This window comes from Ornithorhynchus anatinus, chromosome 4 (assembly GCF_004115215.2).
Source record: "Ornithorhynchus anatinus isolate Pmale09 chromosome 4, mOrnAna1.pri.v4, whole genome shotgun sequence".
Taxonomy (NCBI): domain Eukaryota; kingdom Metazoa; phylum Chordata; class Mammalia; order Monotremata; family Ornithorhynchidae; genus Ornithorhynchus; species Ornithorhynchus anatinus.
The window spans coordinates 69,379,724-69,401,870 of NC_041731.1; the positions used below are offsets into that span (position 1 = coordinate 69,379,724).

Below are 22,147 nucleotides of genomic sequence, written 5' to 3' on the forward strand. Positions count from 1 at the left end.
CACTTGTCTGCTATGTGACCTCATGCAAGTCACTTCTCTGCACTTCAGTGAATCAAGACTGTGAGCCTCATGAGGGAGATGGACAGTGTTCAATCTGATTAGCTTGTATCTATCCCAGTGCTATATACAGGGCCCAGCCCATAGTAAGTGCTTAACAAATAGCCGCCGCTGCCCTCCCCCGTGGAAAAAAAAAAGAGAGCTTACAGTCTTAAGTCTGCTTCAGCACAGTTACCAGCAAAACACTTTCATCTTTCCAGTAGACCAAATTTAGTGGACATGTGCAGCAGATTTATCTGTGAGCCTTGTTGCCCTTCACATCTAGACTGTAAGGGTGCAACAGGGAATGTGAATGCCAACTCTATTTTACTCTCCCAAATGCTTAAAATAGTACTCTGGACATAGTAAGTGCTCAATGAATACCATCAAGCATGATGACAACATCTGTTTCATTTTTGCCATATCTTCAATGGGAGAGTCATATTTGGGCAACAAAAGCATTCTAGGAGAAAATTTTCATCTTTGGTCAACCCAGGTTAACTCACCCTGGGGAACCTGGGTGAATCTGGGGAATCTGGCTTCTGTCCCCTCCACTCTACCGAGACTGCTCTCTCTAAGGTCACCCATGACCTCCTTCTTGCCAAATGCAATGGCTCCTACTCCATTCTAATCCTCCTTGACCTCTCAGCTACCTTTGACACTGTCGACCATCCCCTTTTCCTCCACACCTTATCTCACCTTGGCTTCACGGACTCCATCCTCTCCTGGTTCTCCTCTTATCTCTCTGGCCGGTCATTCTCGGTCTCCTTCGCAGGCGCCTCCTCCCCCTCCCATCCTTTAACTGTTCGAGTTCTTCAAGGGTCAGTTCTTGGCCCTCTTTTGTTCTCCATTTACACTCACTCCCTCGGTGAAATCATCCGCTCTCACGGCTTTGATTGCCATCTCTACGCAGATGACACGCAGATCTACATCTCTGCCCCTGTCCTCTCCCCATCCCTTCAGGCTCGCATCTCCTCCTGCCTCCAGGACGTATCCACCTGAATGTATGCCCGCCACCTAAAACTCAACATGACCAAAACTGAGCTCCTCATCTTCCCTCCCAAGCCCGGTCCACTCCCAGACTTCCCTATCACCGTGGATGGTACGACCATCCTTCCCGGGGCCCGCAACCTCAGTGTCATCTTTGACTCGTCTCTCTCGTTCACCCCACACATCCAATCTGTTACCAAGACCTGCCGGTCTCACCTTTATAATATCGCCAAGATCTGCCCTTTCCTCTCCACCCAAACAGCTACCTTACTGCTACAGGCTCTCGTAATATCCCAGCTAGACTACGGTGTCAGCTTTCTCTCTGATCTCCCTTCCTCCTCTCTCGCCCCCGCTCCAGTCTATTCTTAATAATAATAATAATAATGTTGGTATTTGTTAAGCGCTTACTATGTGCAGAGCACTGTTCTAAGCACCGGGGTAGACACAGGGGAATCAGGTTGCCCCACATGGGGCTCACAGTCTTAATCCTATTTTACATATGAGGTAACTGAGGCAAAGAGAAGTTAAGTGACTTCCCACAGTCACACAGTTGACAAGTGGCAGAGCTGGGATTCGAACCCATGACCTCTGACTCCAAAGCCCAGGCTCCTTCCACTGAGCCATGCTGTATTCTTCACTCCGCTGCCCGGCTCATCTTCCTGCAGAAACGCTCTGGACATGTCACTCCCCTCCTTAAAAACCTCCAGTGGTTGCCTATCAACCTCTGCTCAAAACAAAGACTCTTCACTCTAGGCTTCAAGGCTCTCCATCACCTTGCCCCTTCCTACCTCTCCTCCCTCCTCTCTTTCTACTGCCCACCCCGCACGCTCCGCTCCTCTGCCGCCCACCTCACCGTCCCCCGGTCTCGCCTATCCCGCCATCGACTCCTGGGCCACCTCCTCCTGCGGTCCTGGAATGCCCTCCCTCCTCACCTCCCACAATCTAATTCTCTTTCCCTCTTCAAATCCCTACTTAAAGCTCACCTCCTCCAGCAGGCCTTCCCAGACTGAGCTCCCCCCTTTTTTCCCTCTGCTCCCTCTACCCCCTCCTTCACCTCTCCTCAGCTAAACCCTCTTCTCCCCCCTTTCCCTCCCCTCCTCCCCCTCTCCCATCCCACCCCCTCAGCACTGTACTCATCCGCTCAACTGTATATATCTTGATCACCCTATTTATTTTGTTTAATGAGTTGTACATCACCCTGATTCTATTTATTTGCCATTGTTTTCATGAGATGTTCTTCCCCTTGACTCTATTTATTGCCATTGTTCTTGTCTGCCTGTCTCCCCCGATTAGACTGTAAGCCTGTCAAAGGGCAGGGACTGTCTCTAGCTGTTGATGATTTGTACATTCCAAGCGCTTAGTACAGTGCTCTGCACATAGTAAGCGCTCAATAAATACTATTGAATGAATGAATGAATGAACCTCAGGGCAGTGCCAATATTCTAATAGGCTAGAGGTGAGTAGTGCAGCCCTCAGTAGTTTCAGACCTGAGGGGCCAACTGAACAGAATTCAGCCTTGGGTACACACCCATGGAAAGAGCCTGCTTTCACTCTTCATGTTAAATTGTAATAAACAACCCCTTAGGTAGCTGGTTTAAGACAACTCATTAGGTAGAAAGATAGGAAAGCAGCATAGCCTAGTGGAAAGAGAATGGACCTGGAAGTCAGAGGACCTGGGTTCCAATCCTGGCCCTGCCTCTTGCCTGCTGTGTAACCTTGGGCAAATCACGACTTCTCTGTGCTTCAGTTTCCTCATCTCTAAAATAGAGATTAAATCCTACTCCTTTAGACAGTGAGCCTCACGTGGGCCAGGGACTGTGTCCAACCTAATTATCTTGTATGTTTTACAGCACTTAGTACAGTTCTTGGCACATAGTAATTGCTTAATACCATAATTATTAAAAAAAATATTGTTATAACTGGCTTCAGGATATAGAACCATAGAGAATTTGCAATCTACTCCAAGTCGAGACTTCCTAGTGTATATTCTGCCCTTTTGAGTTAGTCCTTTGCACCCTCAAAGCATTTCTCAGCCTGCCACACATCCACAGCTCTAAAAGTAAGCTAGGCATGCTCACTCCTAGGGTAGCCAATCAATCTGTGGAATTGACTGAGTGCAGAGCACTGTGCTAAGCACTTGGGAGAGTACAGTTTGGTAGGAATGATGCCTACCTTCAGAGGTTTTACAGTCTTATTGGGGAGACCAGCATTATAGAACATAAGGATATGTACATTCATTCAATCACATTTATTGAGAGCTTACCGTGTGCAGAGCACTGTACTAAGTGCTTGAAATGTACAATTTGGCAACAGATAGAGACAATCCCTGCCCAACAATGGGCTCACAGTCTAAAAGTGGCTCTAGTGGGTAGCGCATAGGCCTGGGAATGAGAAGGACCTGGGTTCTAATCCCGACTCCTCTGTCTGCTCTGTGACCTTGGACAAGTCACTTAACTTCTCTGTGCCTCAGTTTCCTTATTCATTTAATGGTATTTATTGAGCCCTTACTGTGTGCAGAGAATTGTACTAACCACTTGGAGTGTACATTTCTTATCTGTAAAGTGGGGATTAAAACTGTGAGTTCCATAAGGGGCAGGGACTGTGTCCAACCCAATTTGCTTGTATCTACCCCAATGCTTAGTGCAGTGCTCAGCACATAGAAGGCACTTAACAAATGCTACAGTTATTATGATGTGCTGTGGGGCCAAGAGTGGGGTGAACAATGTGCTTAAGGGGCCCCGAATCAAATGCATTGGTAATAGAGAAGGGAGAGCAAGTAAGGTGGAGAAATTAGTAGTCAGGGAAGGCTTCTTAGAGGAGATGTGATTTTAGTAGGGCTTTGAAGTGGGGAGAGTGATGAAGGGGGAGAAAGTTCCAGGTTAAAGATGGGGTAGGTGGCCAAGGGATCAGTGGCAAGAGAGATAAGTTTGAAGCACAGTGAGTAGGTTGCTGCTTGAGGAGCAAAGTGTACAGTCTGGGTTGTAATAGGAAATCGGTGAGATTGATAAGGAGTTTCTGCTTAATGCTGGGGTGAATGGGCAACCATTAGAGATTTGTGAGGAGGGCTTTTTGGGAAAATGATCCGGGCAGCAGAGTGAACTATGGACTAGGGACGGGAGAGACTGAAGGTGTGGAAGTCCCTAGGCACCATCATGCCTTAGATAGAGCACTGGCTTGGGAGCCGGAGGTCATGGGTTCTTATCCTGGCTCTGCCACTTGTCAGCTGTGTGACTTTGGGCAAGTCACTTAACTTCTCTGTGCCCTCAGTTACCTCATTTGTAAAATGGGGATTAAGATTGTGAGCCCCATTTGGGACAACCTGATTACCTTGTATCGACCTCAGCACTTAGAAGAGTGCTTGGCACATAGTAAGTGCTTAACAAATACCACCATAATCATCATCGTCATCATCTGCAGCCCAGTGGGAGGGAGCAGGATGGGAGTATTTGTGCAACAATTGTCAATGTCCCCTTGTTCTCCCTCTCCCCACCAGCGTGACATGCAATATACTTGGAGTCACAGGGACACAGGGACTGTGTCTGACCTAATTAATCTGTACCTACCACAGCACTTAGAGTGTTTGAAACATAGTCAGTGCTTAACAAATACCATTTAAAAAAACTCCTGATGTTCTCTATTTATTATATCCTGCCCAAAGCTATTTTCCACCTCCTTTATATCACTTCAGTGATGGCAGGTGGTTACATTATAGGATCATGATGTTTTCATGTCATCTGTTGTTAGTTTGGCACCTACAAAATAGCTAAACAATCATTATGATTCCTGTGCTTGGTCTAGTTTTCCCTACCACATAAACAGTTCAATGCTACCATGGCTCTGTAGGTGTGTTCAGTCAGGAACTTGATTCCATGCTGAACTGGCTTGGGAAACATCACCAGGAAATTGCATGAATACCTGAGAAGAGAGAGGATGTAGGGTGAGAAACCAACTGCCTACTCATTTCCTTTCCTCTTCCTCTGAGTAGTTCCGACACCCCAGGCCAAAAAACATGATCAACCCACGTGGGCAACAGCCCAGCAGGATTTCCCTGTAACTGGCTTTGACGCTACCTACCAGCTTGCCAAAGAACATTGTTTCTTGATTCAGTTAAGACCTCAATGGACATTGAAATTAGGAGACTTCAGCAACACCTTCAGTTCAGAGTGTCAATGGAAATCTTTGGGTAGGGTTAGGATTTCACAGGTTCCAGCTGGTAGAAGGCTGGGTTCCCCATCAACCCTTCTATCTTATCTGGCTAGGCTTCCTTCAACTATGAAGTTACCTATTTAAAGGCATATACAAGGGTTAGAATAAATCTGGAATGCTTGAGAGCACATTCAGGTGTCAGTCTAGGAAAGCCTTACAGGGAGAGAAAAGGTTTTTTGAGAAGAGATGGTGGGAGCGTGCCTTAGTGGATAGAGAACATGCCTGGGAGTCAGAAGGATCTGGGGTCTAATCCTGGATCCACCAAATGTCTGCTGGGTGACCTTGGACAAGTCACTTAACCTCTCTGGGCCCCAGTTCCCTCATCTGTAAAATGGGGATTGAGTGTGAACTCCATGTGGGACAGTCCAACAGTCCAACCAGATTAACTTGTATCTATCCCAGCAGTTAGAGCAGTGTTTAGTACATAGTAAGCGCTTAAGTATAATTATTAATTATCATTAAAATAATCCCATGCAAAAAAAGAATCAACTCATGATAAATGACCTGATAGCAGGAGAGTCAAATACATGCAAAGTGGCTCAAGTTACTACTCTTCAATTCTGAAAATATAATCCATAAAAGGAAAGCTTTTGTAAAGCCAATAGGACTGAGGTCTACGTGCACTGCAATGGAATGGTTCCGCCTTTGTGTTATCCAACTATTAGTCAGACAGTTAAAGTTTGAATCTTCACATAGCCCCACTCTTTCTTATCAGATAAACAAAATTACTAAGCTCTAAGTAAATCTCAAACCAAGATACTCAGGAAATCTGCATTTCCAAACACAATCACACAGATTTCAAAATGTTCAGGTAGCCATTCACTCAGAAGAACCGGAGCATCCAAAACATCTCTGTACCTTTAAACATGTGGGAGAAACAAGTTCATTATTTATTGACTACCTAAATCAGGAGTGAGTATTGACTACCTAAATCCATCCCAAACTAAACCCAGTAAAATTAAAGAGATCTACCTCCTCATTACCCATGAGAATGCCCCATTCAAGCTCATTACTGTGCATTTGTGTATTAAAGTTAATACCTACTGGTGTCTGAACAGTGCTCATCAGAATGACAGAGAGCAAAAAAGGTGCACAGCTGCCTTTACATGGACAAATTATGCAAAATCACAAGAAATTTGCTCTTGAAGACTCTCTCACGGATGTAGTTTCACAGTCAGCAGCATTATCTTTGTATAGAAAGACAATTGCATTTATTAAACACTCAACCTGTGTAGAACATTGTAGTAAGCACTTGATAGAATACAACAGAGTTGCTAGATACACTCCCTGCCCACAAGGAAGCAGTGTGGTCTAGTGGATAGAGCATGGGCCTGGGAGTCAGAAGGACCTGGGTTCCAATCCCAGTTCCACCACTGGTCTGCTATATAACTCCTCTGGGCCTCAGTTACTTCATCTGCAATATAGGGATTAATACTGTGAGCCCCATGTGGGACATGGACTATGTCTGACCTGATTAGCTTGTACCTACCTCAGTGCTTAGTACAGTGCTTGGCACAGAGTGTTTAACAAATGTCATTAAAAAAAAAGGCTTAGGACAATACTTCCCACTGTGAAGTTCTTTTGATTCCCTGAGACTCCACAAACTGAGAAAATACATTTGTGTTGTTGTGGTCCACAAGTGTAGCATCTTAATAAAAAACTGAAATTAGGACAAAGCCTTAGTCTTCTACTTCCTTGAGCTGTGTTTTCTCTTTGATAGCCACCAACAAATATGCAGGGTCCTGAAGAATTTGAATCTGCAAGGCTAGATGAAATTCATTGTTCTGGCTAGAGGACAAATTGAAATCTAGTTGTACCCAGTGTTTTCTTGCAGAAAAACGCTGAAAGCAGTTCTAAAACCATTTCAGAGCATGGTGTACTATAGTTTATTCTCATAGTTCTCCAGAAATAATTGTTGCTAGCAACCCAGAGCCTCTTCACACTTCACATCTGTCTCCCATTTAATTGATTTAAAGAGGGGTCAGTAAGTAGGGGAGCAAGATTAAAACATAAGCAATGGAAACTCATTAAAAACATTAGACATTTGGGAAGAAAGGCCCTAATGCAGGCAATTATAAATACCAGCATAGGAGTAGTTCACTCAAAAGAACCTTTAAAAAGAAGTCACTTGAAAAAATAGTTCAATAGTCAACAAAATATGAGAACCAGCCCTAGTTTGTGTCCAGCCAGTCAGCTATTCACAAACACCTCAGATTAACCCCTGTGCTTAACTAGAATTGAAATACATTTGATCTCATAGAAGAGACAATTTCAAACTTTTGTCATCCTCTTACCTCTGAGGGATCCTTCAGACCATGTCCCGGTTGATCCTTCCAAAGAAAATAAAATTAGAGCCTGGCTAAATTTACATAAGGTGAAAAGGGAGAGTGATGGTAACCTCTTGCCTCTTGCTCCTCCCATGACAGAATGGGCCAGGTTCTCGTCGAAGATACGGTTTAATTACTATTAGGTCTAGGCAAGACTAGGTGATGACAGAAAGGGACCAGCAGAGAAAGGTCTTTTAGGAAGGAAAAGGTCAAAGAGGCAGGGCTGATTTTACTCTCTGTTGACATTTTTGGCTTCCTTCGGTTTCAACTGAACATAAAAATGAGGATGGTACAGTTGCAGGAATTTTTCTTCCTGGTGCACACACTGCCATATCGATCAGTAAGGGAGTAATAAGGGAGGCAGTAGACTATAGGATCAGACCGGTGGCCAAGCCAACCAGTTTGTATCTCATTTATTCAAGGAAATGGGATGTAGGGAAATGAAACCTACACGCAATACAAAGTAAATATTTTTTACTCCACTTTTCCCAGTCACCAATAAAGCACTGGAAGGGGAACGTTTGAGTTCCAGTCATTTCTCAGCCTTCTGCCACCTCCCCTCTGCCTGTGGACAAGAAAAAGGGACCATATATTTTGCATTTCATCAGTCTCCCCCTCCAGACTGTGAGCTCCTGGTGGGCAGGGAACACCTCTACCCAGATCGATTATATTGGTCTCTCCCAAGGATTTAGTACAGTGTTCTGCACACAGCAAGCACTCAAATACAATCAGTTGTCTACTATGGTGCTTAAGGAATTAAAGCAAACTTCCCTGATCTTAAAGAGCAATAATTTTTGAACTTTGGAGTTCAAAGCAGGATTCTCTAAAGTTTTATTGACGTGTCTCCTTTCTACCTCCTCTCAGAATCTCTGTACCAAATATGGGCAATTGAGAAAGCTAAAAAGCATTATTCTCTTTAATAGAGGCATTTACACTGCAAATTATTGTTAAAAATCAAGATGATTTGTTATAAATATGTAAAACACTTCTTCCAAGTGTACCTTGATAATTTGCCCTCTCTACAATTTCACATTTCCTTCTGCCTTCAGGACATTGCTACATGGACAGAGCAATGGGAGAGTAAAAAGTAATGGAGTTGATAGATATGTTCCCTATCCTCAGTGAGCTTACAGCCTGGAGGGGGAAAACACTTACTGAATGAATTCTTGTGACTATGTTTTAAGAATTCATGAAAAGGTTTTAGGACATGCTAATTTAAAATACTAAGGCATTTTAAGCTGATTCTTTGAGGAGTCATTTTGCTTTACAAATATTCTACAGGAACTGTAGGACCTAGAGCTGGGAAGCCAGGATATCACCTCCCTCTTTGCCTGACCAGCTGCTAGAAGGGAAAAGGAACCGGAGCCTGGAGTAATTATACAATAAGGAAGTGAGAGTGTCATTGCTAATTGCTGAATCTTCCCAATTGTTGGATTCCATTCCAGGTGGCTCCTCAAGCCCTACTGAAAAGAAATGAAGTAGCTGATCCAGAGAAGAGAGTCAGCTACTTTGAGTTATTTCCAAATTAAGGAGGAAAACAGTATTGGCATGAGCATGCCATCTTACTAAATGGCACAGGTGAAACGCAGGACAGACACACTCTCTTGGAGTAACAGCCCCATAAAAAGCATGCCTGTGTTGTAAAGTTATCACCACTGTTTTTCTGAAATGCTTTTGGAACCAAACAATTAAGCACTTAAATTCATCTTGAAACTGTTCACTTTTAAATCTAGGCTAAATTCCACAGGCATGCCTTTGAAAGAATACCTTAAGGAATAAACTGTGATTAGCAAGTACTAGTAAAAAAGTAACTCCAAATATCTTCATTACATTAAAAAATACACACAATCTATGATAAATATTTCAATTTCCTATGAAAGCAAAAATCCCATAAGAAATATCAGGAACTTCTTAGGGACAACCCATGATGCAGAGGGGATAATTCTCCCTTCCTCCCTCCCCTCATCCACCCCCCGCCCAAAAAAAGGCATCTGCCACACATTTGCCAATTCTCAGACTTAAGTGGCTTTCATTTTTAAACAAGATTAACTAGCTCATTACAATAACTTCTTTAAAAATTAGATATCTAGTCTATGCAAATAATGCAATTATCAGAGATTGAATCCAGCCACATAGATATCATTAAAGATTCCATGAAAATTTGAGATAGAAGGCAGAGTGGCTTGGTGGAAAGAGCACAGGCCTGTGAGCCAGAGAACCTGATTTCGAATCCCTGCTCTTCCACTTGTCCTTTGGGTGATCTTGACTTTAACTTTTCTATGCTTCAGCTTCCGCAACTCTAAAATGGAGATGAAATACCTCTCTCCTACTTGGACTGTAAACCCCTGTGGGAGAGGGACTGTGTCCAACGTGATGGACTTGTATACTCTAGTGCTTCAGACAGTGCATAACACATAGTAAGTGCTTAAAAAAAATACCATTTGAAAATATCTTGGCAGCATTAATATTGACCTTTCAACCATCCAAATTAAAAGTCCTCATCAGCAACTCCCAAGTAAAATAAGGCAAACAAATCCAATAATCTAAATTACTATCAAAACATCTGTGCTGTTAACAGAGCCAAGTCACCCACTTAATTGGGGGACACAGTACCCCTATATGCCCAAGAGCTTCAGAAAAGGGATGATTCTGCGAAGCAGCATGGTGTAGTGGACAGAACACTGGGAATCAGAAGGCCATGGATCTTAATCCCAGCTCCACCACTCATCTGCTGTGTGGCCTTGGGCAAGCCACTTCAATTCTCTGTGTCTCAGTTGCCTCATCTGTAAAATGGGGATGAAGACTGTGAGCCCTATGCAGGACAGGGACTGCGTCCAACCCAATTTCCTTGTATCCACCCTGGGGATACAATGGGGATACAGTGCCGGGCACATAGTAAGCTCCTAACAGATACTACACATTATTATTATACCAAGAATTGCAAAAGAGTAAGAACATGGCTTGACTCGATATTTTCAACTAAATTATTCATTAGCATCTCAAAGTTAGCAAGATTTCCCCTGTTGCATGAAAATATTTTGTTATTCATAGATGCATGATTATAGAACTGACAGGCTAAATTAAGCTCTCTTGTAGCCTTTCCAAGGGGAAAAAAAATTGATAGTGCATTTAATGTTTTATTTTAAGAGTTAAGTGATAGATTTGCTCTCTATTCCCAACTGAATGCAATTGATTTCAACTGACAATTTTTTAATGTCTGCCAAGAATTTTATTTCATTAAGAAAATGGTATTATGAAGCATCTGAGATCATATAGCAGGCTAAAAAGAATTCCAGAGAAGTTCTGAGTGCCCCATAGTGAAGGCTTGATTATTTGCAGATGGAAGTCAGGGTGGGGCGGAGGAGCGGGAGGAATGAAATCAGTGGAATTGGAATCTTCATCATTGGTATCACGACGGCTTGTGCATACAGCAGGTTTTTGTGCCCAGAACAATAGCTAGCACCTATGTCAAAATGGATTTTCTTCTCCAAAAGGCATTAATCGCTTTCTGTGCTGAAAATATTGCAATTAACTCCCACCTTCCAAGACAAAAAAGAAAAGAGGAAATGTCACCAACACAATACAAGTCGGGTGGTCAACTGTCAATATTGACATTATTTAGCTAGTGGCCAATTGTTCACCACCGGGCAACTCAGTTCAATCCGTTGCCTTTGGGAAAGGCAGTTTTTCAGTATGCGTGACAATTGGCCTCAGCTCAATCAGCAGACATGAGATCAATTAAAATCAGCTTAAGTTTTGAAGAGGTGCGATTCACACAATTTGAGTTAGATCTCTATTCATTTCCATAGTCCCCACTTGGTGATCCTTAAGCTGGGCTGCAAATCAGAAACTCTCCTCTATCACCCTACACTGTCTAGCCAAGCACTTTAAGTAGTTCCACATTTAATTAAAGACACAGTATACCCTTTGTTGGCCCAGATAGTCTGGTCACTTTGGAGGACTGCAGTTGTTTTAACTCTCATAGTTCCTAGTTTTGGCCTATCAGTGGGGAAAAGTCAAAACTATAATTAGATTTTTTTTTCATCTCAAATTTGTTTTGAAAGCACCAACCCCCTCTACCTTTAACCAGATTCAAATGTTAGGATGTGTTAGAGGCTGATGTCATTTAAATAGTGACATGTAGAGATACGATCCCGAGGTGCCAAAGGAGTAGCTACAATAAACCGTTTCTTCCAAGCTGTGAGAAAAAAAATCCTTCTGATATATAAAGAGAGTGTTTCTAAAACCAAAGAGGAGAGTTTAGAGAGTAAGTGCAATATCACTTTTGTCCACCGGAGTGCTGTACGGATATACGCCACTAAAATTTGTGCACATTTTCCTTCATTTTTCACTCTTCGATCACTGTGAAACCGAAGATTTAGTATTAGAAGGAGAGCGCAAGGCATTTAACTCAGGGAGGATTTGGAGAGGTGACTTTCTAGCGATCAAGCACTCTTTACACTTCTCAGTTCTCTCTCTCTCTCTATATATATATATATACACTCTAGGTAGCAGCCTTACTAGTGTGCAAACTCTAAGAATATTTGGAATGATGAGGGAATGCTCCTTTTGAAATATATATACATATATTTTTATATATACATACATATATATTTCAAAAGAAGCATTCCCTCATCATTCCAAATATTCTTAGAGTTTGCACGACAGTAAGCCTGGCACTTCATGCGTGTGGGAGTGTCTATAAAAACCAAGTAGTCTATATTTTATGCAGTACCCTTTTATTAATAATTCCATCTCCTTTAGTCCCAAAACCCTGCCACAGTCTTGCAGACAAAAGCTACTAACCCATCTAAACAGGTCAACCCGGTGGTGAGGAGTTGTCACCCGCAATCGTCCAACCCAGGCAGTCCCCGGGGGCCAATTCTCTCCGGACCTTGGGCTCGGCACAGGTGGGAAAGGGGAGGGAGGTGGATCCAGGTGAAACTCAATATTAGGGATGGACCGCACCTCTCTAGACGAGACGGCCCTGGTTTGGGGGAAAGAGTCCGGGATGGGGAGTCGGAAATGGTTGGTTCGAATCCCGACTCTGCCGCCTGTCAGCTGGGTGACTTTGGGCAAATCACTTCACTGGGCCTCAGTTCCCTCATCTGTAAAAGGGGGATTAAGACTCTGAGCCCCACGTGGGACAACCTCATTACCTTGTATGTTCTTTAGGGCTTAGAACAGTGCTTGACACATAATAAGCGCTTAACAAAATACCATCATTATTATGATTGTTATCAGAGCAGATCTCCGGAGCGGGTGATGGGGTCCCAGATCGATAGAGAAACAACGTGGCTCAGTGGAAAGAGCACGGGTTTAGGAGTCAAAGGTCATGGGTTCTAATCCCCACTCCACCAGCTGTCAGCTGTGTAATTTTGGGCAAGTCACTTCACTGGGCCTCAGTTCCCTCATCTGGAAAATGGGGATTAAGACTGTGAGCCCCAAGAGGGACAACCTGATCACCTTGTATCCTCCCCAGTGCTTAGAACACTGCTTTGCACATAGTAAGCGCTTAACAAATGCCATCATTATTATTATCAAATGGGGATGAAGACTGTGAACCTCAGGTGGGACAACCTGATTATCCTATATCTAGCCCAGCGCTCAGAACAGTGCTCGGCCCATAGTAAGCGCTTAACAGATAGCAACATTTATTATTATTATCCCCGGCTTCCTTAGCAGGGCCTCCTCGGCCACCTCCCCTAAGTGAGAACAGCTTAAAGATGTCTGGGGACGTGATGAAGAAGTCGAGCCCGATAAGGCTTCCCCGAGCAGGGTGCCCAGAGCCCCCGTTTTCCCCCCCCGCCCCAGCGGAGTTATAAACAAATCACATCACAGGTTGGGGGAGACGTTTATATAGCCCGGGAAAATCAAGACCTATTAACCCGGCCGCATCGGCCCCGTGATCGATCCCGCCTGCCTGGGCCTCGCTGGCTCGATTCCACTGGACAGAGACCGCCGTCCCTGCCCAGGATTCAACCCCGCAGGTCCCGGCTGACGGCTTGGAGCCCAAAGTGGTGGGTTCTAATCCTGCCTCCTGCTGGGGGGGGGGACCCGGGTGGCCTCGGTTCTCCGTGCCTCCTCTGGAAAAGGGGGATGGAGACTGGGAGCCCCATTGGCTTGGATCCACCCCAGCGCTCAGTACAGTGCCGGGCGCCTCCCGAGCGCTCAGTAGGTGGGTTTGAATGAATGAGCAATAATAACATTTGTTAAGCGCCTATTATGTGTAGTAAGCGCTTGAGAAGTGCCATCGCTCCTTCAAGAAAAGCAGCGGCCCCGGGAGCGGGGGAGGGCCCGTCCTAAAAGTGGGGACTCCTTCTGCGGGATGCAAGGGAGAGGTGAGCCCTGGAAGGGATGGGACGGGACGGTCCGGCCGCACTGCCCCCCTCCACGCCCCTCCTCAAGTCCCGAGGCTCCGGGAGGCGGCTCTCCCGCAACAGTCTCTCTTGGGGATGGAGAAACCAGAGGAGGGGTCCCTGCCTAGTTTGCTTTCCCCTCCCCGAGACCCAGCGGGACGGAGGGGATGTAGGGGGGACGGGGTCCAGGGTCCCTCTGGAAGCCGGCGCGCAGCGTGCGGGGCAACCTCGGAGCGCAGAGAGGCCGGTCCTGGAGAGGCGCCGGGGCGCGATTCGTTGGGGCGCTGCGGCGGAGAGCTCCGGCCCGGGAGGTTCAGCGCTCAAACGACTTCCCGGGCAGGGAGGGTCAGCCGCCGCTCCGGACCCTGCCCGACCCAGACACCGACCCCTCCATCCCGGGGCACTGCACCCACCCTGCCCCAGCCCTCTGCCCCTAGCCTCCTGCTCCCTGCCCCTAACCCCCTGCTCCAGCCCTCTGCCCCAAGCCCCCTGCTCCAGCCCTCTGCCCCTAGCCCCCTGCTCCAGCCCTCTGCCCCTAGCCCCCTGCTCCAGCCCTCTGCCCCAAGCTTCCTGCTCCAGCCCTCTGCCCCAAGCTTCCTGCTCCAGCCCTCTGCCCCTAGCCTCCTGCTCCCTGCCCCAGCCCTCTGCCTCCTGCTCCCAGCCCCAGCCCTCTGCCTCCTGCTCCCAGCCCCAGCCCTCTGCCTCCTGCTCCCAGCCCCAGCCCTCTGCTCCAGTCCTCTGCCCCTAGCCCCCTGCCACAACGCTCTGCCCCTAGCCCCCTGCTCCAGCTCTCTGCCCCCTGTCCCTAGCTCTCTCTGCTCCCTGCCCCAGCCCTCTGCCCCTAGCCCCCTGCTCCAGCCCTCTTCTCCCTGCCCTAGCCCTCTACCCCTAGCCCCCTGCTCCAGCCCCCTGTTCCCTGCTCCTAGCACCCTGTTCCCTGCCCCAGCCCTCTATCCCAACCCTCTACCTCCTGCTCCTTGCCCCCTGCCCCCTACCCCAGCCCTCTGCCCCTTGCTCCCTACCCCAGTCCTCTGCCCCTAGCCTCCTGCCCCCAGTCCCCTGCCCCAGCCCCCTGCCCCCAGTCCCCTGCCCCAGCCCCCTGCCCCTAGCCCCGTTCGGGGAGGGCGCTGACCTCTCTTGCTGCGTCTGCCCCGGCCGGCCTGGCAGTGGCTGTAATCCATGCAGTTGAGGATCACCAGGGCAAAGGAGAAGAGGCGAAACTGCATCTGGGCGGCGGGACGCTGCCCTCCAAGCCAGAGGGCCGGGTGGAGGGCGCAGACGGAGAGGGGCGCTGACCACCGGGCCGTCCGACGCCCGCGCTGCACACTCAGCCGCTCGCTCTGCCCTCCAGCATCTCCTGGGGGGGGCGGGGGGGGCGGGGCGGGAGGAGACAAGCCAGACGAGTGGGGGGCGGGGAGGTGGGGGGAGACAGAGGGGCGTCCACCCCGGCGGACCGCTGGACGCGGGCGAGCTCGGAGAGGGGGTTGCGCAGCTGGGGAGCGAGTGGCATCAGCCGGGCGGGGTTGGGATGGGAAGGGACGAGCCCGGGCCCGGACCTCGACCGTCCCGGGGAAGGGCCGAGGCCGGACTGGCCCGCCAAGCGACCCCCGCCGAGCCCCAGCGCCCTTACCCCCTGCGCGGGGGGCGGGCGGGAGGAGGGACGGAGGGAGAGGGGAAGAGGGGGAGAGGGAGGGAGGGGCTCGGTGGGTTTGGCCACTCACCGTCACCACCCGGCCAGCAGCCCCCGAGGGACTCCCCGGGGCATCCTCCTCCTCCTCCTCCTGCTGCCCCCCTCCCCCCCCCAGGTCCGGTCCGGTCCTGGAGCCGGCTCCAGCACGTGGGAGGAAAAAAGTTGGAGACGCGGTGCCCTCTGAGACCGGCCGCTACCCGGACCCGCACCCCCTTGTCGTCCGTCCGTCCGTGTCCCCCCGATCTGGCCGAGGGAGGGTCTCAGGGGAGACCCCCGGGCTGCAGGGGGAGGTGCGTCTGCACCCACACCTTCGTGGGGACCCCCCCGCGCTGCCCGTCCGTCTGTCCTTCTGCCCGGCCACCTCTCCCTCCGGCCGCGATGCCCGTCCTGTCCCCCACCCCGACTGCCCTAGCCCCCTGCCCCTCTGGCCCTGGACCCCGCCTGCCCCCGGGCGGGGCTTCCCTCCTCCCGCTTCGTTTGAGCTTCTGTCCGACTGTCCGTCTGTCCTTCCGTCCGTCCGGGCTGCCAGGTCTCCCGCCGGGCTGGGGAGCGGGGCTGGGGAGCGGGGCCGGGGCCGCCCGAGGCCGAGGCTACCGCCGCTCCAAGAAGTAGGTGGTGCTGTGGTCCAAGGCATCCAGGCGCTCCGCTCGACCGGCCTCCGCGAGGTCCTAAACATGCACCGAGAAGGAGCTGCCCTGCCCTGCCCTCCCCTGCCCTGCGCTGCCCTGACCTTTCCTGCCCTGCCCTGACCTCCCCTGCCCTGTCCTGCCCTCCCTTTCCCTGCTCTCCCCTCCCCTGCCCACCCATGCTCTACCCTGTACTGCCCTCCCCTGCTCTTTCCCCTGCTCTATCCTGTCCTGCCCTCCTCTGTTCTATCCCCCACTCTACCCTGCCCTGCTTTGTTCTACCTTCCCCTGCCCTACCCTGTTCTACCCTGTCCTGCCCTCCTCTCCTCTCCCCTGTCCTGCCCTCCTCTCCTCTCCCCTGTCCTGACCTCCCCTGCTCTCCCCTGTCCTGCCCTCCCCTGCTCTATCCCCTGCTCTACCCTGTCCTGCCCTCCCATTCTATCCCCCACTCTACCCTGCCCTGCCCTCCCCTGCTCTCCCCTCCCCTGCTCTCCCCTCCCCTGCTCTATCCCCTGCTCTATCCCCTGCTCTATCCTGTCCTCCCTGTCCTGTCCTGCCCTCCCCTGCTTTGGCCTGTTCTACCCTATCCTGCCCTGCTCTGCTCTGCCCTGTCCTGCCCTCCCCTGCCCTCCTCAACTCATCCTCTCTGACTTCTCCTGCCTCACTCCAGTTCTAGTCCCTAGTGGAAAGAGCAGGCAGAGCTGCTTCCCCTGCCCTCTACCCCCCTTTCCTCCAAGTTAAGGACAGTCAACTCTTCCCCAAAACACTGGCTAGGAGATGAGATCTGAAAGCCTATAGTCTCTTTCTGTTGGGGATCTGATATCATTAATAATGTTCAGAAGTGGAAAGGGTACAGACCTGGGCGTTAGAGGACCAAGTTTCTAATCCTGGCTCTGCCACTCACCTGTTGTGTGACCTTGGAAAAATCATTTAACTTCCCTGTGACTCATCTGTAAAATGGGAAGTCAATGCCTGTCCTTCCTCCCTGGTAGACTGTGAGGCTCCTGTGAGATAGAGACTGTCTGACTTGATTATCTATCCTAGTACTTAGAACAGTGTTTGACACATTGTGAGTGTTTAACAAATACCACAATTATTAGTGGTATTAAAAAGTAAAGGAATTGGTCTTTCTGACTTAGAGACAGCAAAGCAGAATACCTTATTTTAAAAAAATTGCCCCATATCCTCTTCCCTCCCTGTCTTCTACCTGTCTAAACAGGACTCCAAGGATTTGCTAAAATTTTTATTAAGAGGCTCAACTGAGTCTAATTCCCACATCTGCATTCTTCAGAGTGTCTTCAATAAATACCTTTACTCCTCTTCCTCCTCCTCCTCCTACTACTACTACTTCCTTCCAGCCCTGGTGTCCAGAACAGTGCTGCTGTCCCTAAGGAAGAAGAGGAAAAAGAGGCTGCTTAGGGGTAGTGGCCATTCTGGCCATCGAATCTCCCGTCCATACCTAGATGGAGCTTAGACCCACTGGGTCCCATTGGAGGCCATTCATGTGGCAGAAAGAAATCCTAAAATCTATGACTGTCCTTCCTAGCGAGGGGTACCTGGTCACATTAATTCCCCATTCAGCTTAAGACCTGTCATCTGCATTCAGGGAGTTCTGATCACGCACACCAACTACTGTAGGAGATGAAACTGATTTTACAAACTGGGGGTGAATTATTAATAAATAGTTATGGTAGTTGTTAAGTACTGATTGTGTCAGACACTGTACCAAACAGGGTGAATCCAAGCACATCAGCTAGGACACAATCCCTGTCCCACGTAGGGCACACAGTCTCAATCCCCATTTAACAGATGAGGTAACTGAGGCCCAGAGAAATGAAGTGATTTGCCCAAGGTTACCCAGCAGACAGGTGCTTTTGCCTCCCAGGCCCATGCTCTATCCACTATGCCATGCTGCTTCTTGGATTAAAGGATGTACCCTTTATATCAAGTAATATATAAATGCATCCTCTAAAAAGGAATCTTGCTCAATGTTGATTCTCTTAAAAACACCAAAAGATAAGCTGTATATGAGTTTACTGCCTTTTAGAAATAATTAGGATATTCCAAAAAAGTTCCCCAGAGGAAAGAGACCCCTGGGTAAATGCTGTGGCTCAACCCAGTCCTGCTTCTCAGGTCATTAAATTTTTGGCACTCTTCAGGGTACCAGAATTACTCTACACATGACTTAGGGACTTTGGGTGATGCTCCCAGACTACTGAATTGAGAGCTTCTCAGAGGTTCCACTCAGACATCAATTTCCAGATGTTTTCTTGTGTTTTCAAACATGGCTGCAGGGGAAAAAACAGGTTCAGCAAATCTGAGCCCAAGACACCATCTCTGCTCTCAAGGAACAGGGTGATGGGGAAAGGATCTAACAAAATCTTTCCAATTCTGCTCTGGTCCAGCACGTCATTGTGGACTACTCTGATACTCGGGATAAACTTCTCAGGACTGCCACATTTTCTTGCCGTTGCTAAATCCCTGGACTACAAACACCACAAAGGGGTTCTGGTGTTCCCTGAATTTCTCCAGCACTTGACATGCCACAAACATGCACCATTTCTGCTGAGTCCTGCTGTGATCTGAGAGCCCCATGTGAGATGGTGATTGTGTTCCATCTGTTTAAGGTATCTACCCAGGCATTTAGAACAGTGCTTGACAAGTACCATAAAAAAAAGTTGCATTATGATCATGGGAATGCACGGTTAACAGTGTTCCTCAGGAGTAGAGCTTTGATTCTGATCTCTTCAGCTACACAGAGCAATGAGAGCTGCTGCTCTGCAGTGAGATTCACAGTAGTTTCTGCAGTCCGTTCTTTCCCATTTCTTCTTGGAGGGAATGAGACTTTCATCTGTGACATCCTGTGGTATTGCCTCAAGGTTCCATTTGCTGAGGAAGTGGTTGTGCAGGTTACTAAGCAGCACATGTCCTCCTTCCTGTACCTTTCAGCAGCTCTGCCTTCGATCCAGGAACTCTGCCTTGTTCATGTGTCTGATTGCGGTGGTGACTTCATCAAATGTTGGAAATCAATCAGTCAATCATTCATCAGTTTTTAAGTGCCTACATTGGGTAGAGCACTGAATTAAGCTATTGGGAGAAGGTAATCGTTGGTAGACAGGATCCCTCTCCTCAGGGAGTTGCTAATCTATTAGATGGAAGGAAATAAATATAATGAACATGTAGGAGGAGGAAAAAAGGAAGATTCATTCATTCAATTGTATTTATCGAGCACATACTGGGCACAGAGCCATGTACCAAGCACTTGGGAAAGCACAATACAACAGTAAACAGACACAGTCCCTGCCCACAGTGAACTTACAGTCTAGAGGGGAGAGACAGACATCAATACAAGTAAATAAATTATAGATTTGTACCTAATGTATGTGTATGCACTAAAGGAATAGGGTACAAGAAATGCATAAATGCTACGGGAGGACATAGGGTCATCAGTGTGTAGGTGAAGCAGAAATACTGAAGCGACCCTATATAACCTAAGAACAGAAATTAATCAGGGAAGGCTTTCTGGAGCAGATGTGAGTTCAGAATAATTATAATAATAGTATTTGTTAAAAGCTTACTATGTGCCAAGCACTGTATTAAGAGCAGTGGTGGGTACAAGCAGCATGGCTCAGTGGATAGAGCCTGGGCTTCGGAGTCAGAGGTCATGAGTTCGACTCCCGGATCTGCCACTTGTCAGCTATGTGACTGTGGGCAAGTCACTTCACTTCTCTGTGCCTCAGTTACCTCATCTGTAAAATGGGGATTAACTGTGAGCTTCACGTGGGACAACCTGATGACCCTGTATCTACCCCAGCACTTAGAACAGTGCTCGGCACATAGTAAGTGCTTAACAAATACCAACATTATTACAAGCAAATTGGGATTTGGAACAAGACCATGTCCCAAGTGGGACTCAAGTCTCAATCCCCATTTTACAAATGAGGGAACTGAGGCACAGAGAAGTGAAGTGATTTCCCCAAGACCACACAGCAGACAAGTGGAAGAGCCGGAATTAGAACCCATAGCCTTCTGACTCCCAGGCCCGTGCTTTATCCTCTACATCATGCTACTTCCAGAAGATAGGAAGAATGGTAGATTAGGGAAACAGCATCGTCTAGTGGATAGAGCAAAGGTCTGGGAGTGAGAGGACCTGGTTCTAAACCCTGCTCTGCCACTTGCGCGCTAAGTGACATCACTTCTCTGTGCCTCAGTCACCTCATCTGTAAAATGGGGATTAAGACTATGAGTCTCACATGGACACGAACTGTGTCCAACCTGATTAGTTTATATCTATCCCAGAGTTTAGTTAATAATAATAATGTTGGTATTTGTTAAGCACTTACTATGTGCAGAGCACTGTTCTAAGCGCTGGGGTAGGCACAGGGGAATCAGGTTGCCCCACCTGGGGCTCACAGTCTTAATCCCCATTTTACAGATGAGGTAACTGAGGCACAGAGAAGTGAAGTGACTTGCCCACAGTCACACAACTGACAAGTGGCAGAGCCAGGATTCGAACCCATGACCTCTGACTCCAAAACCTGTGCTCTTTCCACTGAGCCACGCTGCTTAGTGCTTAACAAATACCATGAAAAAAGATGAGTTTGGGGAAGGAAGTTCCAGGTACAGAGGAGGATGTGAGCAAGAGATTGGTAATGGGGGAGACAATAATGAGGCATAGCAAGATGGCTAAATTGAGAGGAAGATAGAGTGTGAGCTGGGGGATATAGGGAAAAGAGAGTGGATAAGTGGGAGCACTGCTGACTTCAGGATAATATGCATCATAAAACAAAAGCTCATTTGGTTGCCCATATCATGTGATCTGAGGGTCAGAGAAACAGATGATTTGGAGAGTCATCACATTAAGTCACCTGTACAGCAAAGCAAGGAGAACTTGCTGGGGCCACTGGCTTCTGCCCTGGCTGATCCCCAGTCATCCATTGAACTTTGGGAGCATAGAGTAGCTCAGGTGTCAAGCCCAGAGGGCAGGAAGCACAGGTGGGCACTTCAATGTCCCCTCTAGGCTGCAAGCTCCTTGTGTCTACCAACTCTGTTTTACTGTACTCTCCCAAACACTTGTACAGAGTTCTGCACCCAATAAATGTTTAATAAACACATGGATTGTTTGATTGGAGATGGTGGTGCCAAGGAACTGGGTCTGCATCCTCTTCCCTCCGGTCTGTTCTGCAACTCCACCCAAAAACTCTCGTCAGAGAATGGTTGCGTTTAGCACCCAGGCTCGCTGGGCATCAGCTGGGAGCCCTTGGCACCTGCTGCCCCTCAGTGCCTGGATTAGCAGGAGAGCAGCTGTGGAAATTTGTGGGCTCTAAACTTAATCCCTGGGAGGTGAGGGCCAGAAGAAGAGATCTGGGGGTCAGTACCCCCAGCAGCTCTGTGATCCCTTCATCTCTGGCTGCTAGGACTTCAGCTCTCCGTGTGTTCCTCTGGCAAAAGCATGTCACTACCTAAATATTCTTTGATCTCTCCCATGAATTGGTGTGCCAGATAATGGTCCTGCTCTGATGATCCACTACCTCCACTGTGATACCAGTCACAGATTTGGTGGAATGTCTGATGATTGTCACATAGCACTTTGGTATGGGCTTTTGGATCACTGAATGCTCTTCGATACCTCAAAGGTAGTTTTGGAAGGTTTGAGACAAGCAATTGGAAATTAAACCATAATGAGATCTAGGAAATTGACCATTTCTAGTTTGTTCTTTTCTTATCCTCTAGTCTTATTTCTCTTTTCTGGTCTCTGAGGAAATCTCCCACTATCTTTATCTAAGCCTATGTCTATACAACAGCTCCTATTAAACATTTCATCTGGGAATAGAAAGTTCAGTGGATTGTGGGGTCCATCCTTGCTTTGTCTTTATTTCTATTAACTTTCAAGTGTTTATTTCCACTTACCTG

General features: G+C 47.9%; 2 protein-coding genes across 2 annotated transcripts in view; one reads left to right on the top strand and one right to left on the bottom strand.

Moving 5' to 3' along the window:
- RSPO2 (R-spondin 2) overlaps positions 1-15,234 on the bottom strand; it is a 186,671-nt gene extending 171,437 nt beyond the window's left edge. The window contains exon 1 of the mRNA XM_029062185.2: positions 15,051-15,234. Coding sequence (XP_028918018.1) covers positions 15,051-15,144 — 94 coding nt within the window. The 5' untranslated portion in view covers positions 15,145-15,234. The remainder of the gene's footprint in view (positions 1-15,050) is intronic.
- Positions 15,235-15,446: 212 nt separating this feature from the next.
- Positions 15,447-16,357, top strand: LOC114811258 (translation initiation factor IF-2-like). The gene is made up of 2 exons (XM_029063573.1): positions 15,447-15,562; positions 15,724-16,357. Exons 1-2 carry the CDS (start codon positions 15,447-15,449, stop codon positions 16,355-16,357), a joined length of 750 nt encoding a protein of 249 aa, XP_028919406.1.
- Positions 16,358-22,147: the final 5,790 nt, after the last annotated feature.

Coding starts and splice junctions, on each gene's coding strand:
- LOC114811258 (XM_029063573.1), top strand. CDS start 15,447: ATGGGAAGGGACGAGCCCGGGCCCGGACCTCGACCGTCCCGGGGAAGG. Junction 15,563..15,723: donor CCTTACCCCCTGCGCGGGGG/GCGGGCGGGAGG, acceptor TCCCCCCCCCAG/GTCCGGTCCGGTCCTGGAGC.